At 37.8% G+C, this 23,020-nt stretch overlaps 2 protein-coding genes across 5 annotated transcripts in view; both read left to right on the top strand.

The window, feature by feature from the left end:
* Window positions 1–3,005: 3,005 nt before the first annotated feature.
* On the top strand, window positions 3,006–13,528 carry LOC6047137 (tropomyosin-1). 3 transcript variants are annotated; one of them, XR_005278403.1, is made up of 5 exons: window positions 3,006–3,101; window positions 9,483–10,127; window positions 10,191–10,368; window positions 10,909–11,163; window positions 12,555–13,528. XR_005278403.1 is itself a non-coding variant. In XM_038262320.1 (4 exons), exons 2-4 carry the CDS (start codon window positions 9,534–9,536, stop codon window positions 12,635–12,637), a joined length of 855 nt encoding a protein of 284 aa, XP_038118248.1. In that variant the 5' UTR covers window positions 3,006–3,101; window positions 9,483–9,533; the 3' UTR covers window positions 12,638–13,256. The 3 variants fall into 3 exon arrangements, 1 of the variants encoding a protein (XP_038118248.1); XR_005278402.1 differs by having other exon boundaries at window positions 10,909–11,406; XM_038262320.1 differs by lacking the exon at window positions 10,909–11,163 and having other exon boundaries at window positions 12,555–13,256.
* A 4,217-nt stretch (window positions 13,529–17,745) lies between these two features.
* The window catches only part of LOC6047140 (synaptotagmin-11), a 57,208-nt gene continuing 51,933 nt past the window's right edge, over window positions 17,746–23,020 (top strand). For both annotated transcript variants that reach the window (XM_001864199.2, XM_038261877.1), the window contains exon 1: window positions 17,746–18,276. In XM_001864199.2, coding sequence (XP_001864234.2) covers window positions 18,210–18,276 — 67 coding nt within the window. In that variant the 5' untranslated portion in view covers window positions 17,746–18,209. The remainder of the gene's footprint in view (window positions 18,277–23,020) is intronic.

Genomic DNA, 23,020 nt, shown 5'->3' with positions numbered 1-23,020 from the left:
GCATAATATTTTCCTGATGAAATATAAAAATAAAAGTTAATCAAATTTTATTTGCAATGCTTACTTTTCATATTTCTGAAGTTGTGACTTGAAATTGAATACAAATTTTAAAAATGGTTTTTTTTGTTGCCGCTTTAAAAAAAAGAAACACGAAAATTGAAGTTTTCAAAATCTCACCAAAACAACCCACAATTTTCTAATGACAGCAACTAATGGTCCGATTTTCAATGTTAATTCATGAAACATTCGTGAAATTTTTCGATCTATTCGAAAAAAATATTTTGATAATTTTTTAAATCAAGACTAACATTTTAAAATGGCCAAACATTGAATATTACGCCCATTGGAAATGTTAGTCTTGATTTGAAAATTTTCAAAATATTTTTTTCGAAAAGATCGGAAAATTTCACGAATGATTCATGTATTAACATTGAAAATTGGACCAAATTTCACTAATGTTTCATGTATCAACATTGAAAATCAGACCATTAGTTGCTGAGATATCAACATTAGAAAATGGTGGGCTGTATGGGTAAGACTTAGAAAACTTCAATTTTCGTGTATCTTTTTGTTTAAGCCTCTGTATCTCAGCAACCCGAGGTCCAATCTTCAATGTCTCTTAGACAATGTTATAGCAAATTTTCTGAACTTTAAAAAAAAATATTTTTAGAAATGGTCACTCATGGACGAAAACGAAGTTGACTTTATAGCTGTCGGCCACCATTGCTAGTACCAACCACTAGAGTCTTCCTTTTTAACTACAAGGACTTCGCCGCCCTGGGCTCCTAAGTGTTTGAGTACGGCACGGAGCGACGGCGCCGGATACCCATATTTACACTTAGAATTTTAGAGCGCCCGCCGCGGGATTCGAACCAGCAACCTCTGGATTGTGAGTCCAGAGCGCGGTCCGATTGATACACACGGGCGGGTACTCACTCATGGTCACTATTTTTAAAAATCGAAAAACAGCAAATATTTCGCTAAAATCAAACTTTTGGTGGCTACATCTTGAAAACGGAGCCCGTTATCAAAAAATCTGTAAAGTAATTTTTGATTGCAAATTCAATTTTGCATTTAAAAATAATGTCAAATTTGTTTTTGCATGAAACTTCGATTTTTTCCAAAAATCACTATTTTTTCAAAAATTCATAACTCGGCGGCAGATTTTTTCACCATGTTTCTCTATGGCTCAAAAGTTGCGGATTTTTGTCCCCTGAAACATATCAAAAAATCTCGAAAATCAAAAAATACGTATTTTGGGAAATTGAGTTTTAGTGAAAAAAATGTTGATAAAAAAATCTGCAATTTTTTTCCGTTTACCTTTTTTTCTCAAAAGTCCTCAACAATACCTACAACTTTGCCGAAGACACCAAATTGATCAGAAAATTCACTCAAAAGTTACAGCTGTTTGAATATTTACATAAAATGTTTTGTAAGGACAGCAGCCAAAATTGTATGGAGACTTGTATGGGTGAACCAATGACGCAAAATGGCTTATTTGGTCATAGGGAAGGCCCCCACAAAGTTTGAACCAAATCAAAAAATACAAAAAATTAAAATGGTCGAAATCGGCCGATTTCGTAGATAGTTGCTCAGATGCTTAAAAATGTTTCTAAACGCAGGGGAATACATTTAAAAATGTTTTCAGTTGATTGCAGTTAAGTTTTCTGTGAAAATGTGAACTTTTTGGAAACATATTTTTTTACCTCTTGATTTTTTTTTGGGGATGGGGGAAAAACTTTTAATAAAATTTGCGCCAGACTTAAAACCTTCATTTTTTTTCTAAACTTTGATTGTGCTATACTATCAGATGTGAGTAATTTTGATTACAATTTTGTCCGGAATAATTATTTTATCCATCCATCAAGGGGTTTAAAGTCCTGTGAATCCCCTCCCTTTAATTCTTTTTAAATTGGACATAAACAGAGCAGCATTGAACAAAAGTTCACTCGATAATGGCATTTGAGAAGGACGTATTTCGTAATTTAAATATTGCTTTATGTCGAAGCCGTTGTGTCGTATCAAAATGAGCTCGGAGACAAACTAGCAGTAAGTTTGACGGGCTTTCCGAAAAAAAATATACTGAAAGAAAAAAAACACGCAATTGTGAAGTTACAGCGGTTTTGAAAATAAAAATGCTGAAAAAAGTGATTTTATTATGGTTTTTGACAATTTCCATATGATAGACTTGATTTTTTTAGTCTCGAAAATATGTTCACCGGAAAGCTCGTCTAATTTCCTATAAGATTGATATGAGAGGGTACTGTACAACCGATTCCCTATTTTACATGGAATTGCTTTTTACTGATATTATATAAATTTTTCGATGAACTGTGTCAAATCTCGTTACAAATACTATTTATCAAACAGTTGCAAAAAATCAACCGCATAAAACCCCAAATCATTCACCATCGTCCCAAAAACATTCTGCATATAAATTTCATAATTTCCAACGCGCGCGATTCGCTCGCTCGCACGGTGAAAAATCCAAAGCCAGAGGAGATTTTTTCCTCCACAAAATTAGAACACCACCTCGGGTGGTTCAGCCAGGCGTAGGCGATCTGCGCCGAGCGCAAAAAGATATTAAAATTCACGCACAATTTCGTTCGGTCCGTGTGCGCCGGGGGGAAGAAAATTTTCCTCTCGATCGGCGGCCAGACCGAAAATCTCGCTGAAAAACCCACCGACCGACATTAAAATAGCCGCGGAAATTTTCGCTTTCGTTCGCGAGGTTCGGGAAAATTTTGCGCAACCGCGTTTTTTTCTTCACGATTTCGTGAAAAAAGTTTAGCCTTTTTGGGTGTGTGCGTGCACGCTCGGGAAAGTGAGGGGAAATTTCACGCACACACGCGCCCGCTCCGTTGAGGGGAAGTTCGGGTGCGCGCACGAGTTTAAAATTAGACTTTTCATGGCGCGCGCGCACCCTTCGGCAACGGTGACGTCACGGCGAAAAGTCACGACGCACCGCCGATCGTGGCAGGCCGCGTTGTGTTGGTGCCGTCCGAACGCGCGTTTTAGGGTCAATCGGACGTTTTAACGTATTGCACTACTCAGTGCTATCGTGTTTTTAGTCTTGCGAGGATTTGAGTGAAAGCGCTCAGGTTGGTTTGTGTTTTTTTCTCCTGTCCCGAACAAAAAAGTGGGAATTTTTGCTGGTTTTTTGGGGATTTTTTTTCTCCGTGCCCGGAAGATCCTGTGAAATTTGGGACCCTCCAGGAATGGCTGGGAACACGCTTCCAGTGATGGAGAAAAAATCGTTGGTTGGAATCCTGACCGACAGTTGGCGCGATCAGGATCAAGCGCGAGTGACGTAAGCGATGAGCTGTCACAGTGACAGCTGTTAGTGACGTGACGTGTGTGAGGATCCTCGGGCGGTCATCGATCGATGATTGGACCTTGGGGTCAGGAACAGTTGCGGGTTCGCAAGGAAGAAGATCATGAAGATCATGAATGACTCACCCAGTGTTGGAGGACGTGCTAAATTTAAAAACTTGCAAATGTAAACTTGCCTAGCTAATAAACTTCACGGTGAAGCAATCCTAAAATAACTTAACAAAAAAAAAAAAAAAAATGATTTCCAACCCTAATTGAGTAACACCCAACCCGAGGCAGTGAAGCAATAACTTGCGAAAATCTTTTCCCTCCGTGTATTGGTCGGTTGTTTGTGTACAGACACTCGAGGCTGTGACGATGTGCATGTGTGCGGCGGATCCTGACTGCGGCTGCGCCTGCTTGGACCTGAGGAGTTGCGCCAACGTTTCAAGAGTTCAATGCCTACTTTTGGACCTGCACCGTTTCTGACAGCTCGTGCTTGGTTCGGCTGTTCTAATTTTAGTACTCGCGACTGCGCGGCACGAGAAAAAGTCGGAAAATTCGCTGAGTAAAATTTGCTACGAATACAGAGAAAGTCACGAGAACGCACGCACGCACACTCACACACACATACACACAAACAACCACCGCACAGACGCCTACTTTGTGGGAGTTATTTTTTCTCGGTGTGTTGCAAAATAGACCGACGTTCGGGAATTCGGGTCGGATGTTTGGTCAGGCCGAAATTCCACAGACCGCGGGGAAAATAGAACACTTGAACGCACGCACACACGAACTTACAGTAGAAAATCGCTCCGAAAAACTCTGAACCTACGCCTACGCAAGTCGTGTGTAGGTGGATGAGTCGAATGGTCCGAATTTTCGTACTAAAAATAGAACTCGAAACCGTTGAGTTTCATCGGACGGATCGGAAAGATCGTGGTTTTTGCTGGCTGACTGGCGCTGGAGATCGGGGTGACACATGGGGGACACCTGCGATGGCCACCGAGCTGGCGCCAGCAAAGATTTGAAGAGGAAAAAAAAACTTTTTAGGGTCAATCCACAGGGGTGTGATGTCACCCTACTGGGAGTATTTATTTTGGTAGCGCGCGGATTTGGTAGCAGCATTGACATGTTTTTTTAATGATCTCATGTATGTTGTCAGTTATTGTGTTTTTATATGAGGTCACATTTGTTTTATAATTCCCTCGTTAATTTTCTCATTTGTGCCTATTTTTATTCAATGGTTCTTTTTTTTTGATTTACTTAACTTATTTGTTTTGTTATTTTTATTTGCTTCTATTTTTACTAATTTTATTCATAGTGTATTATATTAGCAGAGCAGCAGGCTTGGCCAAATCGTTAAGCTGTCCGCTTTGTAAGCGGATGATCATGGGTTCGATTCCCATCTGCTCCAACCTTCCATCGGATGGGGAAGTAAATCGTCGGTCCCGGCCTTGGTTAAGTTAAGTTAAGTTAGTTTGTTAAGTCATTCCAAAAGTAGGAGTCGTCTCCACGCTATAAGTACAAATAACACACCAAACCAAGCGTGCTCCGGTGGAATCGCTGGCGGCGGTTGGTTTCGCAATCCAAAGGTCGTCAGTTCGAACCCTGGTGTGGAAGATTCCTTGGAGTTGAAAGAGGTTTGGGTGCCCCTTCCCATTCAAGCCTTCGGACTCCTAGGTTCGAGCAGGGACTTGCAATAGAAACCACAAAAGACCTGAGGTTGTGAATGTGGATAGTTTGATTTTTGTATTATATCAATTTCTACACCCAAAATTCCGAGTCGAGAGAATCGTTCCCTCAAAATTTATTGAGGGCTAAGCGCCAAAATCGAGAGAATAATGCTACCAACTCACACCACCATAACAAAAGAGTTCATTTGTTAATTGAAACAATAATTTTCCAACAAGTGTCATACATTGACATCTGACCACTCCTTGTTCACCAAGGCCTAGGCAGTTAAGTCATTGAGTTAGTATGTCAAAGGTCTGTGGTTCGATTCCCGTAGTCGACACTTTTGGTTTTTTGTTTTGAAGGATGAACTTTTTTTGCAAATGAACCACGATAGAATAATTCTCTCGCCAATCTCGAGCTGTGTTCTCTGCGTCCGTGAATGGTGCCACTATTATCTCGACTCGAGGCCATTATTCTCTCGGACAAGCACTGCCCAGTTTTGGGTGTAAGATTACATTTGAATATCAATAATTACTATCAAAAGTGACAATTACAATAACATTTTTAAGCAATTCTGATTTTATCTATTTAGTAAACAATTTGGTAAACAATAATAAATTCTTCGTTAACTTTTCTTAAGTAACGAATGCAGCTTACTTACTGGGCTGAACGAAAAATGTCGAGGGGACGCTCAATGCATTATAGTTTCGTAAGAAAATATAAACATAAAAGTTACTTAAATTGTGTCCAAAGCCAAGTATTCAAGTTGCCTTTGAAATTTTACAATAACTTTTAAAAAAACTTGAACACTCTTGAGGAAATGTTTCTAATTTGACCAAAATATTGATTTTTCATATGGTTTTGTGAGTACATTTTGTATCAAACGATTGGGCTATTTCAACACGCAGAAAAATAAGGCATATTTGGATCAACGAAACGTTTTGTTGATTTGAAAATCATGATTTTTGTTGCAGCAACGCTTAACTTCAGCTTTTTCAAAAGCCGCAATTTCAACGCATTTTTTTTTTGTTTTCAAACCGCGTACAGGCTGATTCTACGATACATTTTTCTGCGTGAACAAATTTTAATTGTTTTCAATTACAATTCAATATTTATGACAATACTTCAAAACGTTCGGAAACAAATATTTTATCAAGAGCAGCCATTATACACGGTTGAGATCAAGTTACTCTATTCCCCTTTCCTTTAGGAAATTCCAAGTATTCAAAGTTCATCCCGCTCACTCAAGAGATATTGACATCTAGTGTGAGCGGGATAAACTGTTTGTTTGAGCCCAAGGTGGAGAATCGTATTTTTCGTATAAACAAATGTTCGATATTACTTTTTTATATTGTTATTAAACATTATATTATTATTAAACATTAGACGTCTGGAAAAAATGACAGCACATCAGGCAGTGTCTGACATTTTCGCTGCAAATGTATTGATGAGAGGGAAACCTCTCACAAATAGCCAAAAATAGATATTTGAAACTCTTATTTAAAATACTCGGATTTTTCAAATTTGTTTGTCTGTGAACACTCAGCTCATTCAAACTCTTTTGATGAAAATTCTCCGATTTAATCGAAAAGTGAAGTTTACGATTTTTCTATTTTGACCTCTCTATTTTCCTATATTTTTTTTAATTAAAATCTTATAGTAGTCAGGGCACAAAACCCGAAAACTGTGTGTCGAATCGTGTAACATGCCAGGTTTTTTTTCCTGAACAGGGATGGAATAACTCCAAATATCTTTTTCGCTTGCTAACTTTCATCACCCGCAAAGGAGAGAAGAAGAGAAACACGCAAAAGAAAATCACTCCCGAACTTTTCGGAGAAAATCCATCAGTTGAAGATTTTTTTTGTGATTTTCATTGTTAGCTCCACTTAAATACACCTATGAAAACTGACAGGTCTTTTTTCGACTTATGACGTAAAATCTGCAAATGTTTCATTGTATTGTCCGTTTCATTCAAAGATACATGCTGCGTGGCAATTCAGAATGTGCCATAGACGTTGTTGCCAGCGATTTTCTGCACTTTTAGTGCAATAAAAAACATACCCGGCAACAATGCCACGCAATTCGAACAAGAAGATCAACAAAAACAAAACGCACACTATGGGATTTGACAGCGCGCATTTGCCGAAAGTGCGGCGCGTCGTTTCGAGGCTGGTTTGCCGCGTGTCCTTTTCAGGAATACGCGCAATACCGATATTTCGTGCGCGATAGAAGGATTCCTCAAGGGAAGTGAAACGTTCAAGATGGTGGCCAATATGGCGGCTACAAAATGAAATCAATAATAATACAGTATGAAGTCTGTCAAAGAGTTGATTTTCACAAAATTGGGGTCGCTGAACCCGATTATGAACACTAGAATTCTCCAAAGAGACCAGGAAGCGTGCAATCCAAGATGGCGTCTCTTATGGAGATGGGAGAATATTCATGATTTTTTATTCAACATGTAATAGGCTTACCCTAATAAAATCGATGTGCCTAACAACTAATTTCCCATATAGTGAAATCTAGTTGTGGTATAGTTCACTATACTACAAATAATATGTCACTATATGGGGAATTAGTTGTTAGGCACACTCATTTATTAGGGTATTGTAACATGAAACAGGCTTGTGACACCGTGACCGATTTCGGTGGTTTAATTCGGGTTCAGCGACCATCATGTTATTTTTCCGAGTGCCTAATGCAGAGGTATCGGTTTTTTAAGTTCAATTAAAGCTTCTTTAAGACGTTTTCAACTGAAATTGGGTAAAACAGAAGCTCACTAAGAAGTGAGCAAGCATGTTTTCACCAACAGTTTTGCTAATTGAGATTTATGTTTTTATTGAAAAAAAAAAAAAAAACAGCCAAATGTATAGAACTGGATCGAATCTTTATCCCGTCAAACATATGAGAATTACCTCTAATTCCAGAAAACCAGCAAAATACCTACAGTGAGTCAAATATTTGTCCGTACCCCCCCGTACGGGAAATGTTTGTGATATAAAAGTACATAAAATTCGACTAAAGTGCCATGTTTTATACATCAATCGACGCGGCAAAATGTCCTCTTTAAGACATTGTCATTGGATTTGCAAAAAACTTTTTCTTGAAAAATACAAAAATTGTTTACTGAAAAAAGTTAAAAAAGAGGTCAAATAATTGTCCGTACCCCCTAGTAAAAGTACAAAATCTGATCGATTTAAGTGAATTCATTTATGAAATGTTGTTTCAGTGTCAAATACTAGTACCTTTAGCCAGTTTGTGACAACTTTGAACTTCTGATAAGTTTGTTTAGTTAATTTATATTAAAAATTGGATTAAATTTAGTTTTTAAAGTAAAACTTATCAAAACATTAGTTTATAAACAACTATTTTTATAAAATTGCTATTTTGTGTTGTAAGAGTCTCTATTGAACAAGTTTCAACAATATTTGTTCAAAATATACATTGTTTTCATCTTTTTTATTGACATTTTTCGACCAAAAATACTGTTTCGGAACAATACCGTTAAACAATCCGGATTGTCCCGGAACCGGTTCAACCCCTCGGAGGGAAATTTTGTGGTGATCAGATAGAGGACATTAAAACCCACCTCTTGCAATTTGAAGCATCCAATTTCGTCCACTACAGCCCGATTACGAGTCCCTAGTCTGAAATTTGAAATTTTCACTTTCCGTGCTGAGAATTTCTGTACCGTTCTGGGTCAGAATGTTTTGCTTGGGGAATTTGAAAATTTCAAATTTCAGACTAGGGAATCGTAATCGGGCTGTAGTGGACGAAATTGGATGCTTCAAATTGCAAGAGGTGGGTTTTTTTGTCCTCTATCTGATCACCACAAAATTTCCCTCCGAGGGGTTGAACCGGTTCCGGACAATCCGGATTGTTTAACGGTATTGTTCCGAAACAGTATTTTGTTCGAAAAATGTCAATAAAAAGATGAAATCAATGTATATTTTGAACAAATATTGTTGAAACTTGTTCAATAGAGACTCTTACAACACAAAATAGCAATTTTATAAAAATAGTTGTTTATAAACTAATGTTTTGACAAGTTTTACTTTAAAAACTAAATTTAATCCAATTTTTAATATAAATTAACTAAACAAACTTATCAGAAGTTCAAAGTTGTCACAAACTGGCTAAAGGTACTAGTATTTGACACTGAAACAACATTTCATAAATGAATTCACTTAAATCGATCAGATTTTGTACTTTTACTAGGGTACGGACAATTATTTGACCTCTTTTGACTTTTTCAGTAAACAATTTTTGTATTTTTCAAGAAAAAGTTTTTTGCAAATACAATGACAGTGTCTTGAAGAGGACATTCTGCCGCGTCGATTGATGTATAAAACATGGCACTTTAGTCGAATTTTATGTACTTTTATATCACAAACATTTCCCGTACGGGGGGGTACGGACAAATATTTTACTCACTGTATCAGCAAAGTATTAAAGAACAATCAATTAATATGGTACCTTTATTTCTTTCCCAGCTTTTTGAATTTTTCGTGGACAGGCCGGGGTAAGCAGAAAATCCATCCACCATGGACGCGATTAAGAAGAAGATGCAGGCGATGAAGCTGGAGAAGGATAATGCCGCCGACAAAGCCGATACCTGCGAGAACCAGGCCAAGGAGGCCAACATGCGCGCCGACAAGATCATGGAGGAGGTCGCTGACCTGACCAAGCGTCTGGCCCAGGTCACCGAGGACCACGAGAAGTTCAAGAACTCGCTCGAGCAGGCCAACAAGGACCTCGAGGAGAAGGAGAAGAACCTGACCCAGACGGAGGCCAACGTTGCCTCGCTGACCCGCAAGGTCCAGCAGGTTGAGGAGGATCTGGAAAAGTCGGAGGAGCGCTCGGGCGCCGCCCTGTCCAAGCTGCTGGAGGCCACCCAGTCCGCTGATGAGAACAACCGTATGTGCAAGGTGTTGGAGAACCGTTCCCAGCAGGATGAGGAGCGCATGGACCAGCTGAGCAACCAGCTCAAGGAAGCCCGTATGCTCGCTGAGGACGCCGATACCAAGTCTGATGAAGTGTCCCGCAAGCTGGCCTTCGTTGAAGACGAGCTGGAAGCCGCTGAGGACCGTGTCAAGTCCGGTGAGGCCAAGATCATGGAGCTGGAGGAGGAGTTGAAGGTGCGTTTTGGGCGGTGAAAACCACACAACACGATTGTTAATTGTCTGATTTCTGCTGTATAGGTCGTCGGTAACTCGCTCAAGTCCCTGGAGGTCTCGGAAGATAAGGCCAACCAGAGAGTGGAGGAGTTCAAGCGCCAGCTCAAGTCCCTCACCATCAAGCTGAAGGAGGCCGAGACCCGCGCCGAGAACGCCGAGAAGAACGTCAAGAAGCTCCAGAAGGAAGTCGACAGACTAGAAGGTACGTTGAGGGAACGCGGATGGGAGAACCTGCTGGGGTGGCGCCGCTACGGTCCGAACTGGCGACCGGCATGGTTCTCCAGCGACACACAAATAACTCCATTGACTGTTGTAGCGCTCACTTATCCTACTCCAATACACACAAGATAATATTCACCACTACACACGACTCTCTTGAATGGTAGTGCTTTGAAAGTAAATTTTGGGTAGCCCAAACAGGGATGCTTTTCTAAGTATAGTAAGAACAATAGATTGTCTAACAGCTTTGCTTGACACGTAAAGCTTCAGCGACCTCGATGTCGATTGTTTCCGCAACTGAAAGCTTTGTAAATAAGAAGCATTCCACGAACTGAGAGTGTTTCAGCTCAAACAAGACGATACATCACGAAGGCAGTCACCACACAGGAATCACCACAACATTTCAACGATTCACAGCTGCAGCAGCTCAGTCGACGCCAACTGCGATCAACGCAATGGCCGCGCTGTCGCTTGATTGTCACAACAACCGAATTCCAATCGATTTTCTACCCGTTCTTTGCAGACAAACTGATGAGCGAGAAGGACAAGTACAAAGCCATCTGCGACGACCTGGATTCCACCTTCGCCGAACTTACCGGATACTAATCGCTCAAGACGGCTACTACCGCTATCATTACTATTGTTGCTACTACTTCTACTACTACTACTACTACTACCAACCACCACCACCACAACCGCCACCAAAACCAGCTTGCCTTAGACCAAAGATCTGCTCAAATCCAAAAGGAAGAAGAAGAAGACCCGCGCCGGAGTTCCGGTTCGTTCGCAAGTTCCAATCTCACTTTCTCATTCTCTCGATCTCAATCCGTTCGTGTTTTTCCCGTTTTGCTCCGCGGGTCCGCTCTCCACCTTGTGTGGGACCGAGAGCGCACGCATCACCCTGTATCTGCTCCCATTTTGAACGTTTTTTGTTTTTAAAAATGTGATCTTTAATTGAGATTCGAGAATCAGATGTTGTAAACTCTAGCAGATGAAGACGACGAAGAAATGGTTGTTTTAGGTACCTATCGGTGATGTTCACCCGTTTGTGTATTATCTTGTTACGTTTTTGTGGTTACTGTTTTGACAGTTCGTTTTTTGTTTTGGTCGTCGATCGATACTTCATACATGTGTACATGTGCTCCTCGTCATGTCAACCAGCGTCGTTTGAAGCGCGTCGTTGTAGTCCATTCCATTGCCATCTACGATCCATCTACTTGTAAATGACTCACTTGAATTTTGTTATTATGACTTTGAATTTGCATGATTTATATCTTATGGTAAGATTACTAAGAAGCTTACACCCGAATGAAAAATCTGTGTCATTTGTTTTGACATTAAGCATACTTAGCGTTAGTCTTCTGTCATTACAGATGTCAATTCTCAATCCGGCGTAACCTTGGTGTATACAAGAAGTCCATCCCGCTCTCATTCTATGTAAACTGGCAATAGTGCGAGTGAGATAGACTGTTTGTTTACATTTAAGGATCCACACTCCTCGTATAGGTGTATTTAGGAATATAAATTTGCTTTTCAATATTCTGAATGAGCACAAAATAATTAGAAATCATGCAAATTCAATGGTCATTCTTCTGCGTCATTGCCTACAAGTCGAGCAAAATAATGGAAAAGGACCATAGTGGGTTTGTAAGAAAACAGTGAATCCTGTAAATATCTAACATAAGCGGGACGCACGATTGTTCACAAACCCACTATGCCCCTTTAGCAATGTTTTGCTCGAATTGTCCATAGATCACTTCAAATGTTTTGATTTCGAAACTTTTCTCTGGGTCCGGGTGTAAATACGAGACTTGAGTTTGACCCCTTTTAGTGACCCCAAGCGCAGTTGGATCCCGTTCAGCCCCTTTGTGTTTTGCTTTTATTTGATAACTTTTTTGTTTGCTTGACCGCACCATACTAACACTGTTACTTTTCAGGATCACAACTTCAAACTGTCAAACATTTGATTTTGTTGAACGTCCCATTTCTGTAAATGGATCATGTTTTGAATTTTGTTATTTTAAAATTTGTTTCTTGAGGGTGTTTCCAAGGAGCAGAGACCCCCTGAGGTTTTTTTTTGTGGAAACTCTTCTGTCAAAAATCACTTTCCCTCAATCATGGACTAACATTCTCGACCGTTCTCTCTTTTCTCCCTTCCCACCTGTACAGACGAATTGGGCGTCAACAAGGACAGATACAAGTCCCTGGCCGACGAGATGGACTCCACCTTTGCCGAGTTGGCCGGATACTAAGCATCGACCTATTTATATACGTACATATGTATTGATTTAGAACTTTTCCTCAACGAGTCCCGCACGCGCCCCTCGAGAAAAGAAAAACAGGAAACGCACCACAACCAGCTCGATGCGAACGAAAGAGAAAGAGAGAGAGCAAGAAGAAGAATTAAACGTCACGAACTCCAAAGATTCGATTGTTTGAAGAAGAAGAAGAAGTGGTAGAAGAAGAAGAAACAAAACTTAGCTTAAAATTCATGTTTTATTAGTAGGAATTGTATTAGGACCTAATTTGTGAAATCATTTGATTAGTGAGTAAGAAGAAGATCATCATTCTGTTTTTACTAGAAGAAGAAAACGATTCGTATTGTTGTTGTTGCAGTCAAGAGAACACAGTTCATGATCAAAAGCATCGAGAAGCGCTCTCAAAGCGCTATTTATTATAGGTTATATTATAACAAAAACAAAGCACTAGCCCTATCGTTGGAAGATTTTTAAGAAAATAATAACAACTGACATAGTCAAAGAACGGACACAAACTTACGCAGTTTAAGATTAAAACAAATGTGTTGGTGTTGAAATTCGCGTGTAACCCAGAACGCAATCGTCGTTGGAAAGGAAAATCAAGAACAACCAAGAAAAAATGTATTATTACTATCTTTTAATAAAAAAAAGTCTTACACTACTGTTACAACAAAAGCCCAGCCAAAAGTCGATGGAAATCTCTGTGCTCCGGATTCGGCTCGCGTGCAGGTGTTTTGCATGCGACGCTCGAGTTGATACTCTTTAGAGGGGAAGAAAAAACACTCTCTTTTTTTTTCTACTTTTCTAGAAGAAATTGAATGGAAACCTATTTATTGTAATGCTAAGTTTTGATTTATTTTGTATAATAAAAGTCAAATTAATTCTAAGGTACACCTGTCTGTGTGGTTGGGCTGATTTTTCGGAAGAAAGGAGGGCAAAATCTGGCTTGTACTAAAATTGACCGAATTTTGAAAACTATCACGCAGACTCTGACTATTACCAAATATTTTGAAGGTGATCATTTCAGATCTATATTTTTCTCGTTACGTGTGAGCAAAGATCGTCTTTTATTATTTTTTGAGTTTACTCTAAAAGTCACTCACCAGAAAGTGCTCGCTAACTCTCCGCTCCGATCCGATACAGTCGACTCTTCTAATGAGTTGACCGATCAGTCGTTGCTCACTACTGATTTTTTTTATTAGTAAACAAAAGGCGTCACAGACTTTGAAACGGCCAGGCCTACTGCATAAAGTTTACCGCAGAGATGATTCGTTGAAGTGAGCTAGCATTTTTTGCTATCGAGCGACTCCGATTTCTCGTTCATTTTCAGTTCATGATATCAAAACTTATATAAAGTACTTACCGATTGCTAGTTTCATTTTGTATCTAAATTTTTTTTGGTTTATTTCTTCATGTTTCAAAAGCGCTGTTTTTTCGAAAAATGGCAACACTGTAAAAGGTATGTCTACTGGATACCTTGGATACACTTCTGCCAAGTTCATAAAAAATGATTCTGGGGTCTAGTCCCTCACCTCTGACCAAAGTCGAATGGGGGAGGGCGTCCAATTTTCCTGGTTTTGAATTTCCGGGAAACGGAAAAATATTTGGAATCCTGGAATTCCCGGGAATTCCTGGATCCGGGAAATTTTTGAATCAGTAATAAAATCTATGTTTCATTATATTTGTTATGTTTTCAAGCTTAAAATCATTGAATTAGCTTAATAATATCAAATGGTTATAATCCTCACTTCAATCTAAACAAAGACGACAGTTTTAAAATAGCCTAAAAGATTTTTTTGTCTTTGTGGTGTTTAGAATTTTATATCAACTACTATTTTTAATTCCAGTATGATTAATCATTTTTTTATTTGCGAATCAAATTACATAATTCTTGAGTTTTTTTTTTAAAGGTCCAATAAGCTTTTGTTTTCCATATGTTTATAGGATCTATTCAAAAAAAACTTTGGAATTCTTTCATATTTTTTTTCTTTTATATATATTTTATATGACATGACTAAAACAGCTAGAAAACAAACAACAACAATAAATAAAATGATACCAGTCAATGTAAAATTTTAGATAAGTTTTGAATTCATTGTTTTATATAAAACATATTTTACAAATTATCTTCAAGTTACTACCGCCAACCGAGGGAAAATCAGAATTACAGTCTAAATAGGTACAGGAGATTTTAGAGCAATACATTTGGAAGTACAAATTGTTTTGTTCTGTTACTGTTTCAACCGAAGTAGTCCAAAACGTCATGCAAATATTTTTTGCTTTAAAAGCTGTATTTATTCGTTACATTTGTACGTATTTGCCCTAGATGCCGGTGTTTGATTATAAATAATTTGATATAAGATTTTTTTTTTAATTTAAAATCGAAAATATACGTAAATATATCCAGTTTTTCAAAAAAAAAATAAAATAATAGAGAAACAATGTAAAGCACTAGGCATTTTGCGGACCTGGTAATTCAAATTATAATATTTTTTCCTTAAATGCCAATTTAATGCTGAGATTTGCTGAATACAAATTTTAATTCATTATATTGTTCTACTATTTTCACAACCAAATCTGAATTTCCAGACCAAAATATGATTTTTTTTCAATTTCGGGAATTCCCGGGACAAATTATAGAAAATCCCGGGATTCGGGAATTCCCGGTTTAGGAAAAATCCCGGGATTTTTGTCCCGGGAATTCCCGGGATGGACGCACTATAGCTGCCAAATTTGTATGGAAAACTATATTGACAAACTAATGATGCAAAATGGCTTCTTTGGGCATACCAAAGGCACCAAATAAGTTTCAGTTGGATTAAAAAATACAAAAAAAACGAATAACCGAAATCTGAGAGAACTGCTCAAATGCCAAAGTTTTATCGGATAAGATGAGTTATGATATGGCTAGAAAATGTGTACATCGATTTACAAACCTTTAAATGCTCTAAACCCTGCTGTGCCTATTCAATCTGTAGTCCCGATTCACCCCAGGTGACAATAGTTTTTCGGCAAAACTTTCCAAATCAAGCATTTTAATATGCTCATATTTGTACTCGTGTAACTCTTTAATGTTTGTTTGCGATCAGTTGTGCAATGAAATGTTTTTCATTTTGTTTAGAAAATCATTCACCTTTGAAGTAATTCAAGTTCATGAAAAAGTACAACATATACACAATTCTAACAAATATGACTTTAATTTATAAGCATTTATAAATTTTAAACTGCATTTTCAATTCTCAAAAACAAGTTCTATGGTACAATTTGTTGGGATTACAGTTAATAATATTTATACACTTAAAAATATACAGAGGCTTTAACATTATTCCATCTTCTAATGGTTCTATCAAAATACATGAGTTTAAAAAAGAACCGTGGCCATGGCTCGTTCGCTCTTTTTAGTGAATCGGCTCTTTGAGCCGCTCGCTCTCGTATTATTGGCAGGTTAATGATTCAGTCCAAATTCCATCCTATTCGCCGATACCATTTACACAACTTATTGGGCAAAATTCCAGGAGCTACATTTAAAACGGGTGCAAAAGCCTTTTGACAGCAGGATTTTTAGGCTTCAGGCATCTTTTTTTTCAAAATCCCTTTTTTTAAACACTAGCTGACTTCCCCAGCTATAATTTGACACTTGACATGGATAGAAATCCTTTTAGCAAGTCCGGTAACTCTGTGTTGTTGAACTCGACAACATGGAAATGATTAAAAAATCGTCAACATTTTTCTCGATTTCACTGCAATTGTTTTCAAAATCGATAACATTTTTGTTCAAAATCGAAAAAAAAGTTGACGATTTCTTTATCATTTCCATGTTGTCGAGTTCAACAACAGGATTTCTATCCTTGCAGGATGTGTAAAATAGTTTCCTATTGCTTGTGATTTGCCAAAATGGTAGTTTACAAAATAATTTTCATTTACGATTGGTGGAGAAAGTTCAAATCTTGTGAGGATTCAAATCGCTTTTCTCAGCATCCTAAAATTGGATACAATTTGCATTTGTTGACACTACTTGATTTACCGGACAAACATCGCTATATCCAGCCACAGTGTGTTCCTTGGTGTGTTCACTATTGCACCAATATCAACAGGAGGTTCAATTCATGTAAATCTTGCAAATATTTCACCACACGTGAGATTCCATCTCGTGGCATCCAACTGTCCAGCAATAATAGCTAGGTACCAAGCTAGGTACTGTGAACCTCAAGTTCGCCGTCAATTTCCAGCGGCATGGATTCGTCACCCAGAGTAAGTAATTTATGGTGAACGTGACGAGAATTCTAATGCTTGCTGCCCGGTGAACGAGTCTGGCTTCTCCGCTTGATGGCGTGTTGCACAACGGATGCTGTAAACTAACTTGAAACGGAACCTAAGATTTCCGGAACTGTTTCTCGCTGTTGGCCGTTTGATGGTGCAAACTTGCTGGGTTGGGCTTCTATTGCACAACATGCTTTGAATTTTGGGTGACGAGGGGTTGAGACACTTGAGTGACTTGAAACGAAAATGGTTAGATGATTTTTGAATTCTTTGAAATTAATTAGAAGGAAGTGCTAAAAAAGTTTTATCAAGAAATTGAAAGTAACATAGGTGAACTCTAGTATCAAAGAATTGAAACAGAAAATATAACACACAGTACAGTTTTCAAGATTCAAGATTCAAGATTCAAGATTCAAGATTTATGATTTATGATGTTTGTTTCTTTAACCAACATCAACAAATTTCATGAAAACCTTCCCTCGCCTTAACGAATACCAGCACACCATCACGTACATCACTGGCATTTCCGCTAACTCCCTCCACGCACATCCTTTTCCTCTCAAGTCCCCAAAACATCCTTGAACCCGGACCCATGATAACGCAAAATAAAAACAACCCCCCTCCCGCCCAAAGAATCACAAAACAATGCTGCGCGCCGAGTTTGACATTTTGTAATGACGACTGAGAGCGGGATCGCGGTTCTCTCTCTCTCGGGAGAAAGCAAAGCTTTCCGGAAGCTTTCGTCCTACGCGCGTCATTACACAAAAACGGGAGAGCGCTTGCGCCGTAAGCTCCTATTGATTGTTTTGGGGCGAGCTTTGAAGCTGAAGAAGCCTGGTCGTGGTTTCTTCCCAGCATCGGTCACTCTTCATCGAACGGTATCAATGACCAGGTTGATGTAAGACGACGGGCTTTTCCGGAGTGAGTTTTCGCGAGCTTTCTAACCTTTTGAGTGGAAATTAGTGCAAGTTGGTGGAGTTTGAGGTGTTTGGAGGAAGAATAACTCGGATAAACTTGAAGAAAAGTTCTTAATTTGGAGAAAATAGTCCTTCAAAAATTGATATCTCAAATTTGAGGAGAGGAAAACCCTTCTCAAAGTGAAGTGTGAATTCAACCTTTGTAACAAGGGAAGGGAAGAAAGTTATCGATTTGGTGAATCAGTGGTGTGTTTGGAAAACAGCCGCCTCCAGCAGAAGAAGAGTGTTTCAAGTCCAGCTCCAGCTGCTTGCCAACCTTAAGTCGGAAGGGGACACTTAACCAACCGGACGCGGCGCAGTTCCCGAATCTCTCACTCGGATCGACCACCATGGGAGACCACGGTGGCGGAATCATCGATGGCGGTACCAGCCTGGATATGGCCACCCTCGAAACTGGTAAAATAAGACAAATTTGTGCTGCTCGAAAGTCACCCACAGCTTCTCTTTGCATACATTTAGGCGTTTGGCGGGGGTGACAGCGCCATCTGTTGGTAATAAGGGGAGCGAAGCGGGTTTGAGGGGTTGAAGGAAGGTGGCACTTGGCCACCGGGTGGACCAAATTGAGCGGTTACATAAATGATCCGGAATGAAATTGCGGGAGAAGAAGGTGGAGAGGAAGAGAATCATCCACCCACACACTAGAACGCTCATGGAGGGGGTTTTCCCCACACAACATACAACGCTATCTTCCTTTGAGAGAGCATGTTTGTCTGACTAATTTACTGATCTGAGTTCGCAGTTTATGTGGGGCCCTGGGTTATCTTGTACATGATGCTGCCGCTACTGCTGGTGGTGTTTGTGTGCTTTGTAATTAGGGCCTACATTGTAATGCAAAGAGACATGGCTGAGAGTTTGGTGGAAGCTAGATGTGAGTTGATTTATGTTGAAGAATCCTGAGTGGTTCATGGAGTAACATTATTCCGGACCAACGTAGATAGCATTCATTTACATTTCATGATTATATTGTTTAAAATTAAAAAAAAAAAACTCAATTTTTTAAAAAGCAATTTCTTATCACGCTGAAAAAAGGCTACAATATCATATGACCTTGTAGACATTTCATATGTAATGTTATGAACACTTAAAAACCATTACACAACTTTACATAGATGAATATCGTTAGATTCAAGGAAACTAAAAAAAGATACCCCTTAACATTTTTTCCAATTTGCAGATTTTGTCATAAAAGTTACCTTTACATTTGTTAAATAAGTTTTTTTTTCCAATAATTGAATTTTTTGATAACTCTCAATAAATCTTAGTGATATTGATAGGATGTCAATTCATTTTTCAAATATTATTCAACCAGTGATACTTTTTGACGATTTTCATATTTTTTTAAACTTGTTCTGAGCTGTGTCAAACAGTTTCCATCAGGGCTGCGGAGTCGGGTCATATTTCAAACGACTCCGGCTTTCTGAGATTAGTCGACTCCGACTCCGACTCCGGCTCCGGCTTTCAGCTCCAACCGACTCCGACTCCGACTCCAACTCCGGCCAACGTACTCTAGCCGACTCCGACTCCGACTCCGACTCCAGCTTTTAACAAATGGTTGGCTCCGACTCCGACACCGACTCCAAATATTTTTTAATGTTTCAAAAGTTACTTAACTATTATTTTGAAAACATTGATAAATAGGACTATTTAAATACTCTCTAAGTGTCATGTTTTTCTCAAGAAAAATATGTTCGAATCACAAAACCAAAAAAAAAAAAATTTAGGTTATAAGTTTTTTTACGTCATTAAAAAAAACAAAAAATATCTCCGGTTTTGAACGCATTGTTAGAAAAACAATTGTGCAAGTAAATTTGGACTTATTTACTTAACCTCAAATTTACATTAAATTTATCAAAAGCAAAAAAAAAAACAAATATTAAATTGTTATTGACTGTCAAAGTCAAGCAGCAGGCTTGGTCGAATGGTTAAGCTGTGCGCGTCGTAAGCGGATGATCATGGGTTCGATTCCCATCTGCTCTAACCTTCCATCGGATGGGGAAGTAAAACGTCGGTCCTGGCCTTGGTTGTTGTTGGCCGTTACGTCATTCCAAGTGTAGGAGTCGTCTCCACGCTATAAGTACAAACAACACGTCGTCAGTTCGAACCCTGGACGTACATGGACATCACGCCACGGCTGAAGGAGAATATTATTGCAAATCAATGTGTCTAAAAAATTCTTCGTGGAAAGGTCGCTTACGGGGTCCTTTTCAATTATACGTGACCTAGAAAATTCTTTACCAAGGATTTTTTGATTTATTTTAATTTAAAAAATTTCTATACATTTAAAAGGAGGCGCGTGATTCTTGAATCTTCATCTTAAACTAAGCTTTATGAAGGATCGTGCGCCTCCATCAAAATATATGAAAAAACTTAAAATTGGAAAAAACAACTAAAATCCACAGGTAAAATATTTTCAAGGTCACGGATATTTCAAAAGGACCCTAAGCTACCTTTCCAAGTAGAAATTTTCTAAGTCACCGTCCATCATATTGGCGTGGGACATACAGTATTAGAAAATTCTTACCGGCTGAATTTTTTTAAATTTTTTTCTGTACATTTAATTATTTGGTTCTTTTTGGTACTGAAATCTTGAGATTTTTTCAACGATAATTTTCAACGCTATCAAAATAGGGATCAACATTATCAGATTTTAGTAGATAAAAAGTAAACATTAAGATAATCGATATATTTAACGAATGTATGACAAAAGGTCGAAAGACAAAAGGCCGAATGGACAAAAGGTTGAATGCCAAAAGGTCGAATAACAAAAGGTCGAATGCCAAAAGGTCGAATGGACAAATGGTCGAATGGACAAAAGGTCGAATGGACAAAACGTCGAAAGGACAAAAGGTCGAACTAAAAAAAACTATTGATGTGAGTCTAAATGCATAAAAATTAAAAAAAAACATCTATAGAAAGGTATTAAGATCGGTTTTCATTAATTTCACTTCTATATTCTTGAAAATTCAGAGGTCTTCTGAATAAAAACTTGCCCCCGGATTGTCGGAAACTTTTTGAAAATGAAGGGGGAGGGGAGTTATCTTTTAAAATATAAATAAATAGTATCGATTTTTTATATATTTCTTTTTTAAATCATTTTTTTCTAAGGATCTAATTTGACCATGAAAGATAGATTGAATAAGGATAGAAGACCTGCAACAATATTTAATATGCAATACTTTTTCATGATTTGGAACTGTTAACATTTGAAAGAACTGAAAAATCACTAAAATATTTCTACTTTTTTATGAATAAAATTAAAACTTATAAAATATTTTATAAGTAGTGTTTTAAAAAACCGCTAAAATTGAAAAAAAAAAATCACAAAACCATTACGACAAGCAAGAATGAGTTGCTTTTAATTTTTAAAAATAAGATAAAAACTTAAAAAATATTAACAATCAAGAATAGGTGTTTTTTTTTATAAAAATAAACTTCTCAAATATTTTAAAAATCGAACTTTTTCTTACAAAGAACTGCTCATGTTTGAAAGAATGGAAAAACCCACAAAAATATAATGTCAATCAAGAAAAGGTTGTTTTTTTTTTAAATAAAAAAACATCCAAAATATTTTAAATGTCGAACTTTTTTTCAAAGAACTGCTCATGTTTGAAAGAATTTAAAAATTCACAAAAATATTACAACAACCAAGAATTGGTTGTTTTTGGAATGTTTATTTATTAAATTGAGTTTCATTTTTTCACATTCGAGCTTTTGTCCTTTCGACGTTTTGTCCATTCGACCTTTTGTCCACTTTCGACCTTATGTCTATCGACCTTTTGGCATTCGACCTTTTGTCAATTCGACTTTATGTCTATCGACCTTTTGTCGCAAATCCATATTTAACATTGAATATGTTTATTTCAAAATTTGTTGCAACTTTTTTAGATCTTTTTTCAGTTTCAATTATTTTGAATGCAACACATTGATTTGTTTGTACTAGTTATAAACAAAATGAGCATGTTGAGTTCCAAGTAAAGATTGTTGTTATCGTTGATTTTTTGTTGGAAGAGTTAAACGCCGTCGGTTATACTAAATATAGGCAAAAGGAAGCAGTCAAGATTCAATTTAATATTCCTGACTACAAAACCAATATTGTTTACTATTTTTTGAGTTATGATACTACATACTTGGGTAAGAGGGGATTAACAGGTTATCATTTTGCGATCATAGTGAAATAACACAATTAGAGCTTTCCAATCACAATAAAAAGTTTCAAAATCATAATGGCTAAAAAATGGCAACGCAGTGCATGCGACTTAAAAAACATTTAAAAATATAAGAAGTTTTGTAAAATAAGCTGTTTAATAGCAAATACTGAAATAAAAAAAACACATTTTTTAAGTAATTTAAGATAACTCCGACTCCGGGATATCAGAAATTTTCGGCTCCGACTCCGACTCCGACTCCAGCTCATAAAATTTAGCCAACTCCGGCTCCGACTCCGACTCCAGCTGTTCGAGTTTTGACGACTCCGACTCCGACTCCGACTCCAGGTCCCCAAAAAGACCCGACTCCACCGACTCCGGCTCCAACTCCGACTCCGGCTCCGACTCCGACTCCGACTCCGACTCCACAGCCCTGGTTTCCATGTACTTTTTTTATTTTTTTTTATTTGTGATTTAACACTTCAACTCCCAGCTCAACAAAAAAAGGGGAATTGGTATGCAAATCCCCCCTTTTTTCTCGAGCTTGGGAGTTTTGGTGTTGAAAAATTCGTGGAAATTTATCTTTCAAACGCCTAGTTGTCTTTGATAGTCACCGTGTTTCTCATAAACTTGAGCTTAAAAATGAGCAAATTGAATTAATTATGCCAAGTTTCTCTCAATGACTCAAGGCGGTTTCAAAAACACCCAAAAAGCAAAAACTGGAAATTTGGTTTATTGGACCTTTTCAAAAAAAAAAAACTCCAGAAATGGTCATGGTCGAATATTTTCAATTTGAAAGTACATCTCAAAAATATTCATTCGACATTTGTTGGTGACCAATATGGTTATCAAAATTATTCATTTAGGAAATACGTTTCAAAAATAGTCAAATCTAAGATATTTCGATGATTATTATGTCTGCATTTATCACGTGACCCGATGATTGATAAGTAGTCTTATGACCTTTCCACCTTTTTTTTACTGAAAATTTTGCT

Source organism: Culex quinquefasciatus, chromosome 3, assembly GCF_015732765.1.
Source record: "Culex quinquefasciatus strain JHB chromosome 3, VPISU_Cqui_1.0_pri_paternal, whole genome shotgun sequence".
In the NCBI taxonomy this organism is placed as follows: domain Eukaryota; kingdom Metazoa; phylum Arthropoda; class Insecta; order Diptera; family Culicidae; genus Culex; species Culex quinquefasciatus.
This window is presented reverse-complemented; position numbering and strand designations above follow the sequence as displayed.